At 33.6% G+C, this 25,119-nt stretch overlaps 1 protein-coding gene and 1 long non-coding RNA gene across 2 annotated transcripts; one reads left to right on the top strand and one right to left on the bottom strand.

Annotated features, from left to right (window-relative positions):
* Nucleotides 1–269: 269 nt before the first annotated feature.
* Nucleotides 270–2,568, bottom strand: LOC149412628 (uncharacterized). The gene is made up of 3 exons (XR_016304273.1): nucleotides 2,450–2,568; nucleotides 1,095–1,180; nucleotides 270–765 (listed from the first exon to the last, which is right to left on the bottom strand). It is a non-coding gene; the product is annotated as an uncharacterized LOC149412628 (long non-coding RNA).
* A 15,627-nt stretch (nucleotides 2,569–18,195) lies between these two features.
* LOC149412629 (uncharacterized) lies at nucleotides 18,196–23,141 on the top strand. Its single transcript, XM_089645521.1, has 2 exons — nucleotides 18,196–18,336; nucleotides 22,297–23,141. Exons 1-2 carry the CDS (start codon nucleotides 18,325–18,327, stop codon nucleotides 22,846–22,848), a joined length of 564 nt encoding a protein of 187 aa, XP_089501647.1. The 5' UTR covers nucleotides 18,196–18,324; the 3' UTR covers nucleotides 22,849–23,141.
* The last annotated feature ends 1,978 nt before the right edge of the window (nucleotides 23,142–25,119 follow it).

The raw sequence follows: 25,119 nt of genomic DNA on the forward strand, positions 1-25,119 counted from the left end.
GCCAAAATCTAGTTTTTCCAAAATATCTCATTCTCAATGCAAATTTTGGCTAAATTAGCTAGATAATTAAAGTAAAACATAAAATTACCTACAACTTTTGTGAAAACAATTTTCTTCAATCTCTAATAGGTACCGAGGTAGAAAGTCGTAAAGGTGCGTATATTTTTGAAAAAAACAAGTTTTTTGCGCGACTAGCTTTGATTTTTTGTAAATATCTCGTTTCCAGTACAATTTTGTGTAAAAATTATTGATACTAATTTTGTAGAAAATAAAATTTTATAAAATAAATAGGTATATAATTTATGTGTTTTAATTCTAATACGTATCCAAGCTCTAATCCACCAAAACCAGGCCAAAAATTGAAACAGAGGTAAAGTGTTTTAAATTTCATTCCTTAATTTTATTTTTCTTCAACAATTATTGTTGTGAGAACATATCAGTTGACAACAATCGTCATGCCTGCGTCAGACCTAGCTATAAGGGGCTGGAAACGGCATGCACGTTAGTGTCATAAGAACTAGAGCCAGCAAATAGTGAAAACTTTTCAGGTTCATTCATCTCTGGTCCGTACTGAAAAATAATGTCAGTTTTTGTTAATTTTTTTAGAGCGCTTATTTAATCATATAAAATTAATATTATTTACTTTATATTTACAGAAATTGTGAAAAAATTACCATGTTGAGTGTCGGTATAGTGTTTAACACAATACTCGTATTTTCTTTATTATTTGCAATATTATCTGGATGAAGTCTTGCGGAATTTTTCCTAAAATGAGAAATATTGTTAATTATTTATACTGTCTCTATTCCCTAATTATTTAGAGATGTATTAAGACATGCCCGACAAACTTTCACTAACAATTCCTGAGCTTATTTGGTGTAAAAAATGCATTTCGGTAAAAATAAAAATATGTCACCGGAAATCAAAATTAATTTACTTCTTATATTCCAAATTCAATATGCTCAGAAGTTTATCGACTGCGTATATATGTATATATCTACATATATAAAATTATTTAAGCTGACATTGTACAATTATGTTCTGTAAAAAACGTATCCCAAAGATCTATTTTTATGTGTGTATTTAAGTAGTACCTTCTCCATTCCGTTAAACATTTTCCTTGGTGCCGTAATTTTGTTCGGGATAAAACTTCTTTTGTCTTCTGTTTTCCCATATTTAACTGAAACGTAAGTATATATTAGCCAAGAGATTTATTATAAATTGGTTCAATTTTACCTTAACTTTGAAAATCATTTCAACGTAAGTAAGTGCAGTAACTTGGGGAGATAATTGCACAATTCTATCTACAACAAATGATCTAACAATCTAAACTTAAAAGATTAATGACTCTTTTTAATATTCAAATGACTTTAGGTACTTTATAGGTGACATATGTCTAATTGTCTGTATGGAGAAAAACTTTCGATGTAGAGTTTTTGTTTTATGGAAAAAAAACTTTCGAATTTCAAAAATTTGTTGTTGGGTAATTTAACTGGTTTTGGTGGATAAGAGCTTGGATACATATTAGAGTTAAAACACATAAATTAAATACCTATTTATTTTATGAAATTTTATTTTCTACAAAATTAGTATCAATAATTTTTTCACAAAATTGTACTGGAAACGAGATATTTACAAAAAACAAAAGCTAGTCGCGCAAAAAAATTGTTTTTTTCAAAAATATACGCACCTTTACGACTTTCTACCTCGGTACCTATTAGAGATTGAAGAAAATTGTTTACACAAAAGTAGTAAGTAATTTTATGTTCTACTTTAATTGTTTAGCTAATTTAGCCGAAATTTGCATTGGGAATGAGATATTTTGGAAAAACTAGATTTTGGAGCGATTTCGGCCGGTTTTTTTCAAAATGGCGGCGCGAGCACAGGTGTGCCAAGGTCGGAAACTCAGATTTTACATCAGGGGACCAGTTTATAAAACATATAAAAAAATTGGGACTACCGGAATAATTACGATCGCGAATCGGTAATTGCCCTGGAGTATTAGTAATGAAACGAACTCTTCACAAACACTTTATTGAAATATAAGAGAATACCACTCCTTAGTAAAAAAACTCCTTTTATTTTACCATAATTTATTAGATATTCCATTGTTACAACTAACATGACTGTATAATTAGAAATTAATGTAAAAGCCCAGTAGGGCGTAAATAAATAAAACTAGGAAAACGATTCTAGTGAAGGGGCACTCTATAACATTCTGTGCCGCTGGTTGTGACAACCGGACAGACAGCCGCGTCGCGTGAAAAAAAAGATTAATAGTAAAAAAGTCTACTTGGGCTAGAAATGATACATAATAACATAACGTCAATACTTTAGTGTCATCTTTTTTCTCAAGTGCCTACACATTTACGCATTTAACAATGTATTCTTTTGTATTGGTTATTATTTATATTTATATTTATTATTTATATAAAAAACCTTTACTCACTTGAGGAAGAAGTTAAATTATAAAAAACAGAAAATTTCACTAATAGATTGCAAAGTAATTGTTTGATTAAATAAAAAAATACGTAAAAGAAATGACCAGAGCGACGGGCCGGGAGACACACAACCTTACAGGCCGGAACTTTCGCGGCGTCTGAATCAATACGTAGTAACTCCTTGTCAACCCGCACACAAATATACTACGCACAATAGAGAGTTTTGAAGTACTGGCGGTCGTTTTTCGTGTATCTGGCCAGAAATTGGATTTTCGCGAGTGTTTTTATTTTAATTAATTCTTATGAATACATTAATAAAATCTCTAATCTTTTGTGAGGGAGTCGTCGGGAAGTTACTAATTCATCGTCTAGAAAAATAAAATCTGGTACTTGCCGCTTATCTTACAACATTTTACATTTAATAAAATGTACTTATCGTTTTACATAATATATTTAATTGTAAGGTCCTGTTTTTATTAATCTTAAATATAAATAACTTGCATCCCTTCGAATCCCTCTAGAAACATTTAAGAATTTAGTAATAAGCTCATCAGAAATAATTAAAATGTGAGCGTCGGGGCAAATCCCCGTTATCAGGGTATTGTGTCGCCTTAATGGTTATTGATTTCTGGAAGATGATTACTACACCAAAATTAAAGGCCTAAAATCTAAGAAATTATTATACTGAATACGATATTGACGCACGTAAAAACTGCAATCGGATAATTTCAAATTATATCTCTTGATACGTGGTTTGTGATATCCGTGATCCCTGAGGCGTGCGCCTCAGTGATCTCATCTAAGGTATCTTAAGCAGGGTACTCACCAAGAGTGTAGCATGTAACATAACTGATACTGTATCAATCTGCAAGTGGGTACGGCTCGTCCACGGTAACCGCGTATCCAGCTACGACCTCCCGGCCGCCTTTAGAGCTCGCAGTGTGCTCAGCACACTGCGCTCCACCCGCGAGCGGATCGCAGTAGGCTCGCGCCTACGTACTCACTTGATACAGTATCAGATACGTTACATGTTACACGGTTAAGTGAGTACCCTGCTTAAGGATCTCATCTAAGGTATTCAGTCTGCTTGTATATTTCCTCTACCAGTTTCGTGTCTAACTGCTAAACATGAACTGTGAGTCTCGCTCCTTTGACAACTTTTATTAGCGGCTACCTTACTCCGTAATCATTAGGCTGTCAGTAATCCATTATTGGACTTTCCTGCACTCATTTTCCCTTTTCATATATTTTTTTTCAATAAAAATACATTATTTTTATTCATCGTTACAGTTCCTCGTGGTTCTATGCAGTGTGGTAGCAGCAGCTTCAGCTGACTGGGAATCCTATTCCTACGGGGGCATCCACGAATATGGCCCCGCGCCCCTGGCCCATGACGGCACTGTCGTCGACACAGCTGACGTGGCCCATGCCAAGGCGGAGCACTACGCCGCCCACGCCAAGGCAGCTGGGGCCTCCGCCCACAACGCCTGGGCTCCAGCAGCCGCCCACGCTTGGGCCCCCGCCCCAGTAGCCTGGGCACCCGAAGCACCCTCCCATGATGCGTACGTTCCCAAATGGAACGGTCCCCTCGCTCACATTGAACTCACCCACGACGGTAAATACGTCAGAGATACCCCTGAAGTCGCACACGCAAGAGCCGAACACCTTTCCGCCCATGCCCATGCTCATCACGGATACGGACCTGACTATACCCCAGAGCACTACAATGAGGCTTCCTACAATCATCACATTTGGTAGATCATACACCAAATCCACGGCTATCTTCTTGATGGTCTGAAACCCTATCCACCGAGCAAAGAAACGCAACTTAAACTATAAGATTATCCCAATGTAATTATAATATGACACGATTTTATGACCGGTGCACTTCTGAATAAAAAGCCTTATAACAGGTGCCATAAAAATGATTGAAAAAATAGTTAAAAGTGTTTGGCCAAATATCCAAAGAAACCATTGCATTGACCCATGATTGTTTTGGGTGTATCTTGGGGTATAACCCCAAAAACAAAACGCCAATAAGAGCTTTGGAAGCTAGTATCAAAATATATGTCACGAAACTCCATAATCTAAATAAACAATAATCTACAGAAAGATTTTCAAGCCCCAAAGAATGCAATGTGTTGGCAATACGGAATGCTAGAATGGTACTAGATGACAGGATACTGAAAAACGTGACCGAGTGGGTTCCTTAGTGGCATATTGAGGATGAGGTCAACTGACTACATTAAAGAAGACAGAAAAACTTGTTGATATGGTCAATTTACATCCAAGAATGCTGCAATTACATGCGTTTTGCTGATGATCAACAAATCACTTCAGCATCTTTGAATTTTGGGAGTTCGCAATTAAAGCATCTTTGATTGCGTCATTCCTTGCTTTTGTAGTGTTAGTGCAACAAAATGTTTTATGTGGATTCACATTAGAAATTCGAACAAAAGCATAACTTTAATTTGTAGACAGGCTATTTTTTCAATTTATTCTCACTATTCTTTCAATTTTGTGTTATTTTTATTACCAATATATTATTATATCTGACAATATTATATTTCTCATAATGTGACATACGACTGATTTTATTTTTTTAGTTTTTTTCATGCCTTCCATTGCGCAAATCTATTTCAGTTTAATATATATTCTCATTATTACATTTTTTTATATTGATTTAATTCTCATTACATTTTATAAATCATGTTATTTTTTCTTTATATATTTTATTATCTTCCATATAGTTTTTGTTATTCTTATTATTTAGAATTTTTTTTTAAAATAACCATCGTTTATTTTTTCTTTCCAAAATATTTTTTATATATTATGTCAATGTGTGATGAACGCAATAAATAATTAAAATGAATAGTTTTTGGGTTTTATTTAGAATGTTTAAAGCTTACCAAAACGCATTATGTTAAATAAAGTTTTATTACAGTTTCATGTTTGCACCGCTAGAGGCCTCAAAAGTTCTCCTGTACAGGAAAACACAGAAGATAATATCAAACACTTTCAAATATGATTTAAGATTTTCACGACTAAAAGTATTTTTGTTGTTTGTTTTTGGGGTGCTATGCCGTGTTGTCCTAACTCCTTCTTTAGCCCACGTTTCGGACAACGTTACAGTGTCCATCATCAGGGCAGATGTGTATCTCACACCCCAAAAACAAATAACAAAAAAAACTTTCGAATAATTAAATGCTGCGTCGGGCATATTTATACTACACGGCCGACGGCAACAGTAGGTATATGGATGGCAACTAAATCCTAGGCGCTCGCACAGTCTGTGTGTTTCACGAAGTTTCGACTGCGCAGCAATTATGCCTAGGCGCTAGACTCGAACCTTCTGGTGAGTTCTCGTAATGTGAAAGACGGACTTGCGATATTATTGTCGTCAATAGACAAGTACGAGTGCGAGTACGTACCTAAGTAGCAAGTAGCAAGTGCGTAGCGTCGAGCTGCTTATTATTAATGAATTAATCTGGATTCTTCTGCTACAGATATACACGACAAAATAAAAAAGGTAAGGGTCGCAATTGGGACCTGAACCCAGATCCTCTAGTAATCTAACCGAAACTGGCATATCTACCAATTGAGCTACCGTCACATTCTCATAGAAATCGTTGTGTATCCCTTACCATCATAGTTTGAAATATGAACTAAAAGGTGTTGGAAAGAAAAAAATCTTTATATTAAAATATAGAAAACAAACACAGAATAATTAATCTGTTCACCTAAAAAACAAAAGGTTCCGACCGCAATTTGAAAAATACTTATGAAACTTTGTGATTTTTAATAATTATTTTTATATAAAACGACAAAAAGTGAGGTAGCAAATGTATGTTCATATTACATTTGTTTAATTAAAACTGTTTTTTTTTGTCATTATTTTTTTTAATTCCGTAAAAAAACTTTTTGATCTTTGAATAAAATTTTTTCAGTAAATCGGTTTAACCGGTAATAAATCATTTTAAATTGGGAGGGGGTAAAATAGAATCATATAAATAAGTCGTCTAAATGTGGCTTAAACTACATTTTGAAAATGGCCTTGAAAGCTGAAACAGCTGTAACAATAACAAAAACCAAAAAATACTTGCAGAACTAAATTATATTATTAAATTTGATTTTAATTAATTTAAAAAAAAAAAAAAACATAAAAAAATAAACTTTCATTTCTAATAGTATAATTCGAAAGTGTATTTTATCAAATTACAATTTTTTTTTTTTGGTACGTTATGAAATATCTCACTTACTGGGAGTTTATTGAGAAGCGGAAATACATACAAATTCTTTAATTTTCTGAAGCATTTTTAGTAAATATAACAATATGACTGACTCCTGAATGGTTAAGCTTCAATATGTTAATACTTAATTATTGAAAAACTTTAGTTTTTTAAATAAAGATAGATTGAAATATTGATTTTATTATAATGCTCTCTGCATTATAAATCTTGTGTCATAAACATTTAAAAGCGTTCATTTGAATAATATCATTTTAAAGTCTAGAAGGTTCCTGAATATACTTCTTGAACCACCTAATTTGGCATGGTTCCGACGTTGATTTTATCTTGGTGAATGGCCAAGGTTTGGCAAACAGTCAGACAGACAGACAGTAGTCAAAAATACCGCCATGGGATATTTATTATAAAATCAAAAACAATTCCTTGACACGAAGGCAAATAATAAACTGAAAACGGTTTTGTTGCACTAAGTCGTTCATGGTTAGTATTGCTAATTTATATGCATTATTTGCATACTATGTACGATATTTTTTGTAATCTTTAAATATTATCATAGATATGTGTTGTATTATGTTTAGGTTTATTAACTACCATAATATGGACATGTGTCTAGTGTGGTAGTATAAAAGCATGTAAAAAACTGTATTCAAATATATTTTATGAATAAATAAAAAAAATAAAAAATTATATTACGTTTTTTTATGTTTATGTTATATAATCATCTATATATTTATATTCTGTAATTTTCTGTATTTGTTTATAAGAAAAAAATGTTAATTGTATATGGCTAAGATCACCCTTAATGGGTGAATGCCAAAATAAATAACAATAAAAATTATTTCTAAGGACTACCAATTCGAATCGAAGCCTTACTTTTAAAGTCATTCGCCGTGTTTGGTGACTAGATCTGAATTGTCAGGCACTTTCCAATCTTTCTCTTATTCATCTCATTTCTTCCTCACTACATTCAACTTTATAAAATTCCTCAAATAGAAATGCCATATTCCCCAAATAGAAATGCCATATTCCCCAAATAGAAATGCCATATTCCCCAAATAGAAATTCCATATTCCTCAAATAGAAATGCCATATTCCCCAAATAGAAATGCCATATTCCCCAAATAGAAATTCCATATTCCTCAAATAGAAATGCCATATTCCCCAAATAGAAATGCCATATTCCCCAAATAGAAATCAGTTGGTACACTTGTGCAGTGTTAGAAAATAATCAAAAAAAATACCCATAGTTGATTTTTGAACTGCTGCCCAACCGTTTATAGCCTCTGAGATTTTGGCATCTCCAATTGATGTATGTTATGAGGCGGAAGGTAGAGGGGAGAGGAAGGAGATGTGGAAGAGGAAGGTGGAGAAGTACTTGGCTATTCAGATCTGGTCACTAAACACGGCCAAAGCCATTTTAAGCAACGTTTCAATTCGGAATGGTGGTCTTACACCAGGCGATACTAAGTATCGTCTACTCTAAAACGTGCCGCAAATGGTTCCATGATAACTCAACACAGTGACAATTCAACACACTTTTAAAAAGTGATATAAAGTCATAAGAAACGTTGAAAAAAATTAAACCTAACCTAACCTAACCTACTTAACCTAGTTAACAAAGTTTTTGTTTCATCACTTTCCATGACTTTATAAAACTTTTTAAATATGTGATGAATTAGCCGCCGCTGCCGCAAATACACTATATATTATTTTAAATGAGTAATTTGTGAAATAACACAAATTAAACAAATAAAATTTACTTGCTAGTCGAGAGATCCTCCAACTTCCTCAAGGCCTCCCGTGTGAAGTTAATATAAAAAAATACATTATAGATAGTATAACATATGATGATGTATTATTAATTGATCTTTTATACAAAGTATTGCATTAATTTAATTGTAAAATAAATATTAATTATTTTATATATTTTTTTATATTATTTATTGCAGAAACAAACAGAACATAATTACATAGAGGACAATAGTTACAAAGACATGTCGCTGACATATATACATATGATGTATATTATACATTTTACGGTTAAGTTACATTATTAAGTTAAGTTTTAGTGTGCTGGGGAAGGAGAGAGGTGTGTGTGTGAGTGTTTGTGTGTGTACGTGTGCATGTGTGTCTGTGTGTGGTTGAATGTGTTATGTGGGCGAATTCAGTGTGCTAAAAAAGTTTTTCTTAATAAAAAAATTTGTCGGTATTTGTGCTTGTTTGAATTGAGTTGAATGTTTGAAGGATGCGAGAAATAGGGGAATTAGCTGCAGCGTTTGTATTATTACTGGTTGTGTAAAAAAGGTTGGTAATTATAATACAAAAGTACAAGTATATATGTAAATTATCATTTTATTAATAATACCTAATTATTTTTTCATCACGTGATTCATTTGATAAGTGTAGTGAAATCTATAAAAGCAATATAAACTTTAGAGTGAATTGCACTAGTTAATCTTGTCCCAAATAAAGCAAAAGCTTTTTAACTACTGTCGAAATAAATGCATTTTTTTAAATCAAACAACACCGCCAACTTCATCCATGCACTATATTATTTTTTATTACAGTGCAAAACATTCAAGTTCAGGCGGTCTGTTTGTTGAATGACTTGCAAAAAAATATTAATCGTGTTCATATCTGTTCTGGTTGTGTTGTTATTGTTTTGGTTAATGTTAAAATTGAAGGTTATTATCGGTACTCACTTTACATATGGACAAGAAGGCAGTGAAGGTGTGCTTCATACAAAAAAATTGTAGCACAAAGCAAGGAAGAAATATTAACGATGAAGGAAAGAAATGAGAATTTTATTGTTTTAACAATAGCAATATTTATCATTTACTCCGACAATATTTATCATTAAAGTCTAGGGCTAAGACTAAATTATATGATGTCTTTGAATATTCCCGCTTGATATTCAATTTAAAATGGATTCGCTGTTTTTGAACGCATTGCTGTTTTTGAACGCATTCCAAAATGAAATACTGTTTTTGGTTTTATAAACAGACGTATGCAATTCAAAATACCTACTTAAATTTTGAATGCAAATATAGTTTAATTTTTGAAATCGTTTATCGACGGTGTTATAAAATGTAAACTGTATTTGGAACTTTATATGAAACATACAAAAATACTAATTATTAATTTAGAAGAACTCGTATCTCTTCACATAATAAGTGACAGGGGTACCTACCTAAAAGGTTTTTTAAGGATGACTCTTAGGAACTCGTATCTCTTCGAATAATACGTCACAAGGGTACCTAACTAAAAGGTTTTTCAAGGATGATTCTGAGGAACTATTATTTCTTCGAATAATAAATACTTCACAGGGGTGCCTACCTAAAAGGTTTTTTAAGGATGACTCCTAGGAACTTGTATCTCTTCGAAAAATACGTCACAAGGGTACCTACCTAAAAGGTTTTTTAAGGATGACTCTTAGGAACTCGTATCTCTTCGAATAATACGTCACAAGGGTACCCAACTAAAAGGTTTTTCAAGGATGATTCTGAGGAACTATTATTTCTTCGAATAATAAATACTTCACAGGGGTGCCTACCTAAAAGGTTTTTTAAGGATGACTCCTAGGAACTTGTATCTCTTCGAAAAATACGTCACAAGGGTACCTACCTAAAAGGTTTTTTAAGGATGACTCTTAGGAACTCGTATCTCTTCGAATAATACGTCACAAGGGTACCTAACTAAAAGGTTTTTCAAGGATGATTCTGAGGAACTATTATTTCTTCGAATAATAAATACTTCACAGGGGTGCCTACCTAAAAGGTTTTTTAAGGATGACTCCTAGGAACTTGTATCTCTTCGAAAAATACGTCACAAGGGTACCTACCTAAAAGGTTTTTTAAGGATGACTCTTAGGAACTCGTATCTCTTCGAATAATACGTCACAAGGGTACCTAACTAAAAGGTTTTTCAAGGATGATTCTGAGGAACTATTATTTCTTCGAATAATAAATACTTCACAGGGGTGCCTACCTAAAAGGTTTTTTAAGGATGACTCCTAGGAACTTGTATCTCTTCGAAAAATACGTCACAAGGGTACCTACCTAAAAGGTTTTTTAAGGATGACTCTTAGGAACTCGTATCTCTTCGAATAATACGTCACAAGGGTACCTAACTAAAAGGTTTTTTAAGGATGACTCTTAGGAACTCGTATCTCTTCGAATAATACGTCACAAGGGTACCTAACTAAAAGGTTTTTCAAGGATGATTCTGAGGAACTATTATTTCTTCGAATAATAAATACTTCACAGGGGTGCCTACCTAAAAGGTTTTTCAGGATTACTCTTAGAACGGGTTGTTTCAAAGAATTTGAACAATTTATCAAATTTCAAAGTTAATTTTCAAATTCTGAGAAAGTTCTTTTCAAGTTCTGTTATTATTTTATTATAACAACATTGCTTCACAGCACTGAATTTAAATCAGAACTTAAATATATGTTTCAAAAAAATTTAAAATTGGCTTTGAAAATTAAGGAATTAATAATGATTTTTATGAATTAACTTGTCATGTTTACCACCAGAGATATACAAGCATTCTGTAACCCTGAAATATACATCTAATTGGATCCTAGCTTGGTGCATTTGTTAGAGGAATTGAATGGCACATTGGAATGTTGTCGTGCAAAAAAACACATCACCAAAAACCAAACCACTAGATATTATAATTATCGTCATTTTTGATAAACGATAAAATAATTTCGATCTTATTCCTGGCGTTTAAACAAAGGAATTGACTTCGCTAATACTGTACAATGAGTATTCATGATTATTCTGATTGGATTTGACTTTACAATCCTTGATTATGTTAATTTTTAAATTGACATCTAAATAAATGATCAAATAATTCAATGGGGTTTTCGTTTTGAAGGTTTACGATTAAACTGAGTACATTTTTATGTAAATTATTTAATTCGTATAAGTAGAGAAATCATAAATCAAATCACGGCAGATAACTATCTACTTGAATATTCGGTATAATTTTAATACGATACTTTTTTTAACAAGTTTTAAAGACGGGCCCCTTTTAAAAACTTGTTTTTTAATTGAGGACTATTTTGAACTTGACCGAATCTTAACACAATTATTTGAATAAGTAATCAAGATATCAACTTTATTTGTTCTGATAAAAAGTATTGTCTCGTAATAAAATGATTAATTTTATTTATTTAGGGTTTGTCCTTAAAATACAGAAAAAAATATTTATTTATTTTTTTAAAATAACTATTTATGTTAAACATATAAATATGATTTTAATTAAATAAAAATTACAATCAGGTAATTTGAAACGAAATGTGAACAATTAACTGTTTTTTATCTGTTTATATCATATTTGGGGATGCTGCGTATTATAAGGTAATTTAATGAAATTAAGGAGATGGAAAGGAAAAAGTATGAGGGGTGGGTAGGAGTATGAGTGTCAGTATGTTCAAGAGTGACAGACGAATGAATCCATCCCTTCCACTACGGTGCAATGCGATGGGTCGAGAGAGTCCAGCTGAAGACATCAAAGACATCAACTGGCCTTTCCCAATTCGGCCCGCCAAGCAGCTGATGGGCAGTCGCATCTACTGCCAAGCCGGGACAAATCTCATTGAATGATCTATGGTGGATGTGCTGATTAGGAATCTAATTAATGATTCCTAGGGCGGCGGTACACACACCCTCCTCCCATATGGCTCAAATTAGACTGGCAATACCAAAAGAGTTTGCATGACACTGTCTGAAGCTTTAATAATAAAATTGGAAAAATCAACCCATAGAAGAAAAAGTTTAAAAAAAAATATAATACTTCTATTTTTATTAATAGATGTTTTAAAAAAATACAAAAAAGATTTTTTTTTGTTTGACTGAGGATTGAAATTTCTTCCCCAGGAACTGGCTCGTAACTGATAAAATGTCTTTTAAAAATAGAAATTAATAAATGGTTTGATTGAGGATTGAACCTTCCTCCCCGGGGACTTACTAAAATGATTGAACCGCTCTATCACTTAAGCCAAATTCTTATTAGACGGTATCGGTATATTAAATACTGTAAATTAATTGAGATGTCTTCGAATTTCAGAGGAATGTATTACCATCATTGTTATAGCATGCATTATCATGGACAACGAGTCCATCACAACTATCAGCTCGATCGGCTGTTAGGAAGTGAGGTAATTTCTTTTTCCAAGATTCCACTTCTTTCATTAATTTATTCATTCAATCAGATGTATTTAAAATTGATGGTTTTTCTATAAAAATCTTTAATAAATATCTCTCAAATACTCGGAATTACAACCCAGAATAAAGTCAGCAACGTTCGACCAGCAGGTGGCCGCAGGGACCAAAGCACCTTTAATGAATACTGCTGGCAGAATAGTGTCAAACCTAATATAGTGCATTTTCAGTCTTGAACTCTGACACTTATTGAATATTCCAATAGACTAACCAGGTCCAGTCTTTATCCTTGTCCTGTCTTGTCTTGTATCGGTTATCAAGATAACCCGGCCCTGCAGTTGATTCGCCTAGCCCAGTTAAAATGACTAGATCAACGCACATTCTGCAGACCAGAGCAATAAATTTTAATTCTACAAGTTACAATTATTCTCTGCGGAGGTATTTCGCACAGTGGCACAGTTTTATAATGAGCATTTTATTAAATAATTAAGGAATTAAGATTTGCGTGGAAAACAAGGCATAAGAAATTTTATTTTAAGGAATGCAGTACCGAAATGAGCTGATTCGATAGATTTGGCGAAAAGGTTGGAAAGAAAACGGTTTTTAATAACAGAGAGAGGGATTCAATTTGGTAGGCGGGCTTGAGTACCACCGGCCCTAACCATAACCAACATCTCTTCTATAGGTCCCTCCAAGTAGCTCGCATGAGGATTGTCTAGCTCTTGGCTGCGGTCCGTCTGCTCACCCACTGTCTGGCGGGCTGGATTTGGAAGAGACTGGTTGAGGGAGAACTCTCCAGCAGGACTCTTTCCACCTATTGGAAGGATGAATTCAAACATCCATTTCTCCTGGACACACTGAACCTCGGACCTTTTTCCTTCCCAGATCTTTTCATCCAAAATATGACGTAGGTCTTGAGGGTATTATTTTTCCTCAGAGCCTCCAGTGTTGAGCTAATGTAAAAAAAGATGGTGTACATACAAAAAGTACAAGCAATAAATACCAAGCATCAAATAATGGTGTACACAAATATATAAACATAAAACCAGAATTACATGAAATACGTTCAAAACTTGTTAAATCTAGATCTATACACTGCACATTGCAGTGCACCTGAAGGTAGTCATGATTTCACTGAACTGCTATTGTAGTTAGTCGTATCCTAATGGTTAAGTGGATCATTGAAAAGGAATATGGACAGGTTAAAGGTTTCTTGGTAGACGGTGATTGATATTAATTTTGATTGTGGCCAGGAGGAAAGATTTTAAATGAGTATTTATAATTTTTATTAGAACAATTTTTCTTAAACTTTTGAAGGTTTTACTCATTAATATAGAATATCACTGAAGAAGAAGATATACTAGCAAATCTAAAAGAAACAATAAAAAAACTGTTCACTTAGACTTTAAGAAAAGTTCAATAGATATCCCATATAAATAAAAATCGGATATGTTTATCCGAGACACTATCTAGGTTACAAACCAATTACTTAGAACTTTGTGATCATTCAAAAAGTTAGCTGTCAAAAATGTGGGAATAATTCTTATTTTTTGGCTTCTTGTTCTGTTTCGTGTTTCGTTTAGCTTTATTAGTATTTTCTTCTTCTTCAATGATTATTTATGAATTTTAAATAAATGTAGTGTCATTTTTAAATATTGTTTTTGATTTTAAATAATCTAGACGTCTCCTATAGCCATGATTATAATCAAAAATGATTAAAATTATGTAGCTAATTTAGAATTTGCAAACCTTTTCGACTCCTAGGACCCAGAAGTCTCTGAAGACAGAGTTTCTATATATGAAAATATTTTATCAAAGAAAATAAGGAAAACGGCACACGAGCACGCTCAAAACACACTTCTATCCGTGTATCAATTCGGTGGTAATATCTGTACGAACTTTTGGACATATGTTTTATCGTCCTCAGCCAATTTTTCAAATGGAAGAAAAGAAGGCGAAATATTCAATTAATATACCCTAGAAAGAACAGAAATGTTGTGAAATTGTAGGTGCTGCTCGTATTACTCGTGACTCTTTCGCGTCTGTGCACGTGATTGCCACCAAAATTTTTAAAAATGGATTGTCATTGACAACGAGTATATCTGCCTATTTTCAGCTCGATATGATGTCGAGAAGTGAGTTAATTTCCGCTACCAAGATTAGCATTCATTCATCAAAAAGATGTTTTTAAAAATAGCTCGTATCCGTACTTGATTTATGGCATATTTTTTTAAATTCAGTTTGGTTGGGTATTTTGGATTCAAATCCAAAAATAAGTTTTGTATGAAATAAACCGCCCAGCCGTTCATCATAAAAACTTTAAAATGACTCAGAGCTTCTATGTTATTAAGATGAGTATATTGAATGAATAAATCTAGGTACCAATTAAAATGTTTCGTAATTCCTGCTGAGACGATCGTGTATGAATGAAATTTATTGTAGGGAGGTCCTATTGAGTCAAGGTCATTCAAGGACGTTAAAATATAATGACCTGTTTTAAATTACTGTAAAGATGATCCATAACGATGCTTACATCTTTTGATGGGTTCATCAGGGTTCACTACTCATATAAATATTTAAATTCTTCAATGACCGGTTCTTTTCATGTGATTTTTTTTTACATTAGTTCCAAATAGAAGGAACCGAAGAAAATAATTTCCTTCGAGGCCTACGTCATTTTTTATTATGCTGTATGAAGGCTTTTTTTAAGGAAAGGTAGGAGAGGGAGATCTGGGAAGGAAAAAGGTGTTAGGAGTGGGTAGGAATCTGGATGTCAGTATATACAGGAGTTGAATTCATTTCTCTCACTGTTGTGCAAAAAGCGATAGGGCGAGAGAGTCCTGCTAGAGAGGTAAAACGATCTCCCTCAATCAATCTCTCCAAAGCTGGCTCTGCACATCGTAGGCGGGCAGATGCATCCGCCGCATGAATCCAGGCACCCCTGCTAAGTCACCAAATATAACCTGGAGTGACCTATGGCAGGTATGTTGATTATAAAATCGCCTATAATACTAATAAAATTTAGGCGTATTAGATCTATCAAAAAATTTATGTATAAATTTGCAAAAGTCGGTCATTTTGAATACATGCAGGATAATGAAAGATTTTTTGAATATTTATGTTGAGGGATCAGTAGGATTTATAGGCCCTGTTAGAAGTTCTACCGAGCCGAACCCTCTGATATGAAAATATCTGGAGTCGGTGAATTATTTTCCCATTTGATCTCTGGTGAGTTGACGTGTTGTTCTTGTATTGTTTTGTATTTATTTTGCTTATATAATGCACTTGCATAATGTTGATTGACTAGATGATCATTTGTGGAAAAGTGTGTCCTATGGGGAAGATTTAACCCGGACATAAAATCGAATGTTAGGCCTAACATTATTATGTTCGACTAATTCTATTTTTCGCAGTTCCACCAAATGATGATAGGGTAGTAAAATTTTTGAACTTTGAGCCAACATAACGTAATGACCGGTCAGCGGCTGAGTAGGCATCGCGTATCGGTCCCACCCAGGCGTCGTGAGTTCAATTCCTCGGCTATTTAAGTCATCCATCATGACTTACTGCGGTGGTAGTAGAAGATTTTCTATTTATTTAAACAAATAAATCACAATTATATTACATTAAGTCACAATTATGATACAAAATTTTGTATTTTGGGTGACAGTTACCTAAATCAAGTTATATCGAATTGCCAAATACACTCTCAAAGGCATAATTTCTTTATTTGGCAAATGTGAATACAGTTTGACTTTATGTTTTACATTGTCTTGTTCCAACTTTCCAATTATCATAAAGAATTTTCGTTTTAGATATAAAATCTATACGTGTCCCAGTACACCTTTTTTCCTTCCAACGACCATGTTATTCCTTACGGCGATGCCATACGTAGTAATTCAAAATCATGTGTTTTTGGTTTGAAAATTTGGTCGCCTACAAATGATTCAGATGCTTTAATTAAATACTGCGAGTAGAATACATCTTGGCATTTGAAATAATCGAGTATTTTTTAGATAAGTATTTTTATAAGCCCAGAAAAAAATAATGTAAAGGCCTATTAAAACTGCTTAAAAGTTCAAAATCTCCTACTTACGAACCCATTTTCGGTTATGATTTTATTGTATAATGTGGAAAATTAAGTTATTTATAAAGTGATCGGAAATAAATGAAATATTTATGCCTGAACATCCAAAAAATAAAATAAAAGGCACTTTTTGGCCATGTTTTTTTCTTGCATAAATCAAAACAGGCGGATGGTGTTAAGCGGGAATTTAAACCTTATCGCCATCTATGTAAGGGTTGTTATTGATAGCGGCTCAATTTAAAATATTTTACGACTTAGTGCATCGCCTTAATGAACTACCTCCTTGATTCTTTCGTCAATAATTCTTCTGCCGATTTGGGTTCGCCCCTCCCCCTATCTTCTAACTCCTCTTCCAATATTAATCTACATTTAACATCAGTATATCAATACTGCCAATGCCAACTTTGCCAACATAGTAATATTATCATTATTTCGTTAATTATACTAATTAACAGAGCCACCAAGAGATGGCACTGATTGCTGCATTTGGCAGTGGCGGTATATCATTATTTGTTCCCAAAAGGCACGACCTTTTTTGACACTAACACAAACAAATCATTCCTTGAATGCGCTTTGAACACATACATAGAATACTGTGAACACTTGAATATGACGTGTGCGTCATTTTGCAAACTTAGTTCATGCCTTTAACACCCTGCGTTGGTACTTCGCTCGTATTTATGAAAATAGATATAGATTGATTTTTTGTGATAACCTAACCTAAGTATTATAATCTCATTAATATGTTATTGTGAGTAAAGTAGAATAGGCATTGCTTATGGGCATATATGGAACATACGCCTGTGGTCATCACATAGCTAAAACTTATGTTTAGAAGAACAATTCACATGGTGATAGTAAAGACTCTCAGTTGCAGTTAACGGAGAAACGCAAAAGCTCATCATATTGCTTAGTACGAACGTCGTATCTTATTGTCTGTTTTTCAGTATGCGATAAGACACATCAATAAGAAATAATAATATTATGATCAATGCACACTATTGAAAACACCGGAAATAAAGTTTATTTACATTTTCGTCACCTTGAAATATAATTACATTTGCATTCGAGTTTACAAACTGTCCATCGCGCGGACTCACGTCACCATAAGACGTGTAACAATTCCCATTCTCTTTGTGGGCGACAAATTTGAATAGGTTCTGTAAGTAACTTTGATAATGGTGTTATTATATTATGTCCAAGTTGTTTTTATCAGGTTATCTGACCGGCTTGCCCCTCCCTCGGGTAAACAAGTCGGTCCTTGGGACAAAGTATAAAACAGTTTGCTCGGCCTATTGGAAGTACAGAAGCAGTTTTCCGCAGAAAAGGCTTTGTTCAGTAGTTTCACTCAGTTTCAGTTAAGCAACTATTCTAACAAAATGAACTCCATGGTTTGTAAATTTTTACATATTTATTTCTAACAAACAAAATAATCTACCTAACCTAACCTAAGAAATCCACAAAAATAACATCACAGACCACCAATCAAAGTAACAATACAGTTCTTTTGGATGTTTTTACTTTATAACCATCCAAATTTCATCCATTTTTCCAATATAACAATTAACTCTTATTTTTACACCCCTCCCCACAGTTTTAATCTTACATACCTTAAATTATTCTAAGAAAAAAAAACGTTTTATAATCTTATTTCTTAAAACAGCTTTAAAAATCTGTTAGTAATTTTTATCTTAATGTCTGTACAGCTCAGATTGGTGTAAACGGAAGTTGCGCCATCTATTATTTTCAAAAAGAACCGTTGAAATTTTCGAACATTTCTAGCGGGTTTTATCTGCTAGTAATTCAATATAGTCACTACATCTATCTCAAATTCAAGTGTCAGCTGGTATATTCAAGGCATTTTAGCATGTCTCAGCTTATATATTCATTTCATTTGCTTATATATACATTTCATGGCATGTGTCAGCTTATATATTCAAGGCATTTTAAACTTAGATACGAACTTTGCATACTGAATCTCGAACAAGGTGTCATATATAATATAATATTTATAGAAAGAACTTAATTTGTTCCAGTTATTAATTTGCCTAGAATCAGAAAGAAGAGCACAATAATTCGTGCATCTCACAAAGATTTTTATATTCCCTTCTCAACCAAAATCGAAACATTGTCGTTCTAAAATAATTAATAAAAATGAGATTCGCGCAATCTAAATTAATGTTATATTGTTTGATTTATGAAGTATTAATCCATCTCGTTGACCATTATTAAAGCAAAAGTTACATTACACTAATAGATACTGTAAAGCTATCTAAAACGTTGGTTCAGGATGGAGGTGTAGCATAATACGGACGAAAAGTCATCACCCTTAAAAGTTTAACAACAAAACACATCGATATCATTTTAGCGTACACGCATTAGACTGGTCACCTATTCCATTATACTTGTCACCTATTCCATTAGACATGTCAACTAATACATTATACTTGTCACCTATTCCATTAGACTTGTCACCTATTCCATTAGACTTGTCACCTAATCCATTGTATTTGTCACATATTCCATTAGACTTGTCACATATTTCAACAAAACCAACGTAAATGGAACTTTGAAAATAGATCCTTAATCGTCAAACATACTAATTTCGGTGCGTTAGTTCTGCTTGAAATCTGATTGAATTAACTCAAATTTGCTTTGAATTTTAGTGCAATTTTCAAAATATCAACTAATTGTATGAAGAATTCAGGCAAGTACCATCTAATAATACAGTTTTTTTCACAAGAAAATTATTTTCATTTTATATTTGAAATGTGTATTTCTATTTTTTATTTTTTTATTTCTAAGGTTTATTTTTGACAAGACAAGATTTCATGATATATTCATATATTATATATTAATATTATATATATTATATTAATAATAAAACTGACAATATTTGTTTTGAAAGGCACAGATCGTGATGCAAATATTTTATAAATACTTTCAACTTCACAAATCCTATAATAGTTTTAATATTGCGTGATTTTTCACGGCTCCGATCTAGTTACATTATAACTTCTGTAATCTAATCCGTATATCGAAATAGACCAACCCACATTACCCCATTTGTGAATCGAGATAAGAAAACGCTAAATTACAAAGAAACTGAACAGATTTACACATTTTGACGGCAAAATAATTGAGCATTCAGCGAGATTTTGCAATACAGATTAAATTTATCGTCATTTTCGCATTTATCTGAAACAATTATTTATAGCCGGATAACTATAATAGATAATAACCCTTTAGAAAAGCTGTTTTCATTGAAGTTGACTAGTGAAGTTTGCAATACTGGTGGAAAAATACATAGTTATTTAACTTGTCACATTTTCTCATGGAAACAGGAAAAATAATTGTGCCGTAATTCACTCTTATTAAAGAAACATAATAATTTATAATGGTCTTTATTCACAATTTGCTATTTGAATGACTTTCATTTCTCCAAGTCTGATTCAACTCGCCAAGTATACGACTTTTTTCAATTCATAGAACTTCGTTAGTTCAACACCGTTAATTAAAAAGCCAGTAATTTTGCATAACGGACGACATTATCAAAAAAAGATGTTCATATTCACAGTTGACCGAAGCTTAAAACTCTGGAATCCATGCTAAAATTTGTCTATCAGCGGTCGGAACATTTGTTTTCAATCGTTGACGATGCTGTCAAATATCGCTAGCTGACCATAGATGACGAATTTAGTCAATAAAGTATTGACATAGGTTTTTATCGATCGTTCTTCTAGTTACTATCCAATTCTTGATAATAATGATCAATGATCACCCTCAAGGGTGCTTAACAACTTAATTTATGCATTGATCACTTACACTTATAACTAATTACTTTTGGCTTATAACTAAGTTTCATAGATTTAGACTTATAACTCAGATTAATGCCGAGTGATTTATAACTAAGATGTTTAACTAATGATTAATATAGTATATTATTGAAAAAACGATGTATATTTATATATATGCATTTTTTTTCTGCGCCAGTTCATAAAATAATCTTGTTTATGAAATTTCTTGTGAATTTTCACGCTCTATGTTAAAAATTAATTCTATAATGTGCGTTACCTACATTTACATCGTGACTCATTACTGTACATTCGTGTTAAACTTAATCCACTTCGATATGAAATTATGTGATATTGTTGTTAACAAACCTGTTTATGTTTAACCTGTATCTTGTTATTATGTCGCCACATTACAGCGACAATAATAACAACAAAGCAGAGAAAGCAGTCAGCCATGAAAACGTGGATTTAACGCAGAGTTAATGACCTGTCGACTTAAATAATAACACGTGGATTGAGTATGATAGATATATGATAATAGAGTCAACTTTGAGTGTGAACTGTCAATCACTTGATTAAAAAAGAGTTACAATATTAACTTGCAAGACAACAATATTAAAGTCGTTGATTGTTGAATACACAAGGTATTTTTATTAGAGTTTTAAAGTGTAATTGAATAAAATGATAATAATTGTTTCTTAGTAAAGTTAAAAAGTGTTTTTCAATAACAATTCGAATACTAATAGTTATGTAATGTAAAATTTAATTCTAGCCGCGCTTTTAGTTCAAGCCTTTTGTTTGTAACAACTCAATTTGAGACTACATTTATGAGGATTTGATTCCTCTCCTGGTCTTGCATTTTACACTATTACAAATCGCTTTTAAATTGAAGTGGATGAAAATTAAAAGGATTTCTTTTGATTCTCATGAGACTTCAATGGACCTAACCAGACCCTTGCTGATGTAGAATAAACAATTGCACAAGAAATGCCGTTTGCGTATGTTTCGTGATCCAAAAGTCTGACCATTATTTGCTTAAATTTCATATTCAAAGTCAAATGCAATGTCGGGCAAGTGTAAGAAAGAAAAAAACGCGTGCTAAATGGACTAGAACCAAACGGTACTAAGTTAGTGCCGATATTGGTTCCAATCAAATCTATAATGAATGAATTTATATGTATTAATTTTTTTAAAGGTAAATTTACGGTAATTAAAATCAGTAATAAATACGCAATAAACAAGTGGCATTACTAATAGTAAATTAGTTCTTCTGCATCCTGGAACAACAGAAGTCCTGTGCCTGCGCGATCTTGTTAAAACTCAAATTTCTGTATTAAATCAGGAATACAAATACGGGCATTCAGAGGGTTTGTGCTATTTCTAGTGCTCGTCTTTATTCTATGGCGGCAGTGTGTTGATTTTTCATAACCTAATTTATTTTGGTTCTAGAGTAGCTCCAATCCTCCATCATACCATTATACCTCTGTTTCTCATAGTTTCGATCTATTGGAACGTGATGACAACAAATGACTTTATTTTGCCTTTTTTTGTTTATAGTTTGTCGCAACTTTCTTGTGCATGGCCGCCCTGGTCTCCGCCAACGGCTGGGCTGGACATGAAGATGGACAATGGAAGGGAGAAGGTCTGGCTGAGAGCCAGGATCATGGACAGTGGGACCATGGAGCGTGGGCTGGCGATCATGGAGCGTGGGCTGGAGATCATGGAGCGTGGAATGGAGATCATGGAGCATGGGCTGGCGACCATGGAGCATGGGCCGGCGATCACGGAGCATGGGGAGGTCATTACGCCGGAGCATGGGCTCATGGAGCTGCTCCTCTTGGTCATGATGGACGTGTTGTAGACACCCCCGAGGTAGCTCACGCCAAGGCTGCTCACTTCGCCGCTGTCGCCGCTGCCGGTCATGGTGGTCATGGAGCTTACGGAGCTCACGGAGCTCACGGACTCTGGGCTGGAGCCCCCCTCGCCCATGGAGGACACTACTTGGCTGACACCCCCGAGGTTGCCCACGCTAAGGCCGCCCACCTCGCCGCTGTTGCTGCTGCCGCCCATGGAGGCCATCATTATGGCGCCGGTCATGGTCACTGGTAATCCCTACGCCCCCATTGTAACCGTCCAAACCCACCCTATACCACCTGACCCGCGTTGACTGATCTTACAACATAGTTTTAGAGAGTAGAAATGCTCTGATTGTAAATATTCTGTAGAATATTGTATATTATTATTTTTTCTCCACTTTTCACTTCTTTTTTTTTGATAATTTTTATTTTATCTTCCTCTTCTTTATGTATTTTCTTTTTATACATAATATGTATTTTTTACCACTTACTATCTATACCTATATCTTTTGATGAAAGCAAAGCGAAATAAATCGATGAAAAATATTGCCATGTTTTTATTCCTGTTTAATGATAAAACCATGCATACTAATTACGTACGAAATTTTAAAATTTTAATCGGGTAGTAAATTATTACTAAAATAAAAATGCTTACCGTACGAACTGGGAATGGAAATACGGATCTCGTGTACAACTGCGAATGCAAAAATGAAAATTAGAAGTAGTCTTTGATTAAAAATCCAAAATAAGTAGTGGAATTTAACGGTGTAAAACATTTTGTAAGAATACAACAGTCACAAGAGTCTGTAAAGTTTGTGTCAAATTAAGTGAAAACGAGAGATTCTAGATATTTAGAAAAGTTCTGGGGGCTATCGATAAATATGTCCAGTATCTTGTCACTATAGTAAATGTTGTATATTCATTATTTTTTAATGATAAACTAATGTTTTTAAGACAACGTTATGCATATCACAAAGGATAATAAATTATTATAAGCAATAATTAGTCGCCTTTAATATCAAAACAAATTGAAAATATCTCCAGAGTAAAAATAAATGCCGCCAACGAGAATTGAACCCACGCCTTCTGATTTCCAGTCAGACGCTTTGGACCACTGAGCCACGTCGGCTTATTTCAAACCCGTCAAATAATTCAATATGTACTAGTACTTCAATCAACAATTATTGCATTTATTTTTACTCGGGAGATATTTTAAACTTGTATTTATATTACAGGCGACTGATTATTGCTTAAAATAATGAATTATCAGTTGTATATTCACACAAGAGGTTGAGAGTTCAACATGAAAAAAACAGCACTGTTGGTCATCAGAGAAGAGCAGCTTCCTTGAACGGAGAGCTTAAGAAAGTAGTAGGATAAACAAAGTATCTAAGGCACAACATCAACGATAAATTCATGGATGATGATGACATCAGAAAGCGATCATCATAAAGTCGAAATGCTCAGTATAAGGTTTCTGCTTTGCAGATTACTTGCAAAAATGATGCTATTCCTGACGTTCTGTACATCATTTTGTACGTGTCGGCTTTGGGACAACTTTAAGAAGAGTAGCATGGATAGTCTTCTCGTGCAGTATAACAACGTATATCCCATGATGTTCGGCCTTCTTAGATACTGCAGCGCTTGCAACAAGCTTACGGAGTGGCAAGTTCTTGGTTTTGCAGCCCTCGAAAGAACCCGGGTGGCAGGTTTTTTTTTTAATATTAACCCCACACAAAAGGCCATGAGGAAAATTATTTCCCTCAGGGGCAATGTCATTTTGGGGATGCTGTGCGGAGGGGTCTTATTTAAGGAAAGGAAGTAGAAGAAGTTCTGGAAATAAAAAAGTGGGTAGGAATCTAGGGATTAGTGTGTCCAGGAGTGAAGGACCTATGAATACATCATACGCGCTGCGACACAAGGCGATGGGTCGAGATACCAGTAGGAGAGGTCAAAGGGTCGCTCCAAACCAGCCTCTCCCGATCTGGCATACCACGCAGTTGGTGGGTAGACGCATCCTGAACACACCTCATTCGATAAAAGTTTTATTAAATATTTTCACCATTCATTAGTTTTTTTTAATATTCGTATTTACATGTCTTACCATCGATGACCGGATAAATCATCAAAATGATAATTCTTCACATTTTTAAAAAGTTATATAAAGTCGTGGAAAGTGATGAAACAAAATCTTTATTAACTGGGTTAAGTAGGTTAGGTTAGGTTAGGTTAGGTTTAAATTTTGTTTTTTTCATCGTTTCTAATGACTTTATATCACTTGTGTTCACTGCGTTGAGTTATCATGGAACCCCTACCATCATATAACGCTTACTACGGGGCCTCAAGGGAAAGTATAAACAACCTCTATTGACCCCATCAATCTCAATCTCTTTTTTGTTGAACAAGAAATAAAATCAATGGATATAACGATAATTAAATAATAAAAATAATTATTACATTATTAGTACATGATGATTGATATTGATAACAGTTTCTAAATAGTTTCCAAACCTCTTCTTCCATC

Source organism: Hesperophylax consimilis, chromosome 22, assembly GCF_061612785.1.
Source record: "Hesperophylax consimilis isolate HC1 chromosome 22, BYU_Hcon_1.0, whole genome shotgun sequence".
In the NCBI taxonomy this organism is placed as follows: Eukaryota; Metazoa; Arthropoda; class Insecta; order Trichoptera; family Limnephilidae; genus Hesperophylax; species Hesperophylax consimilis.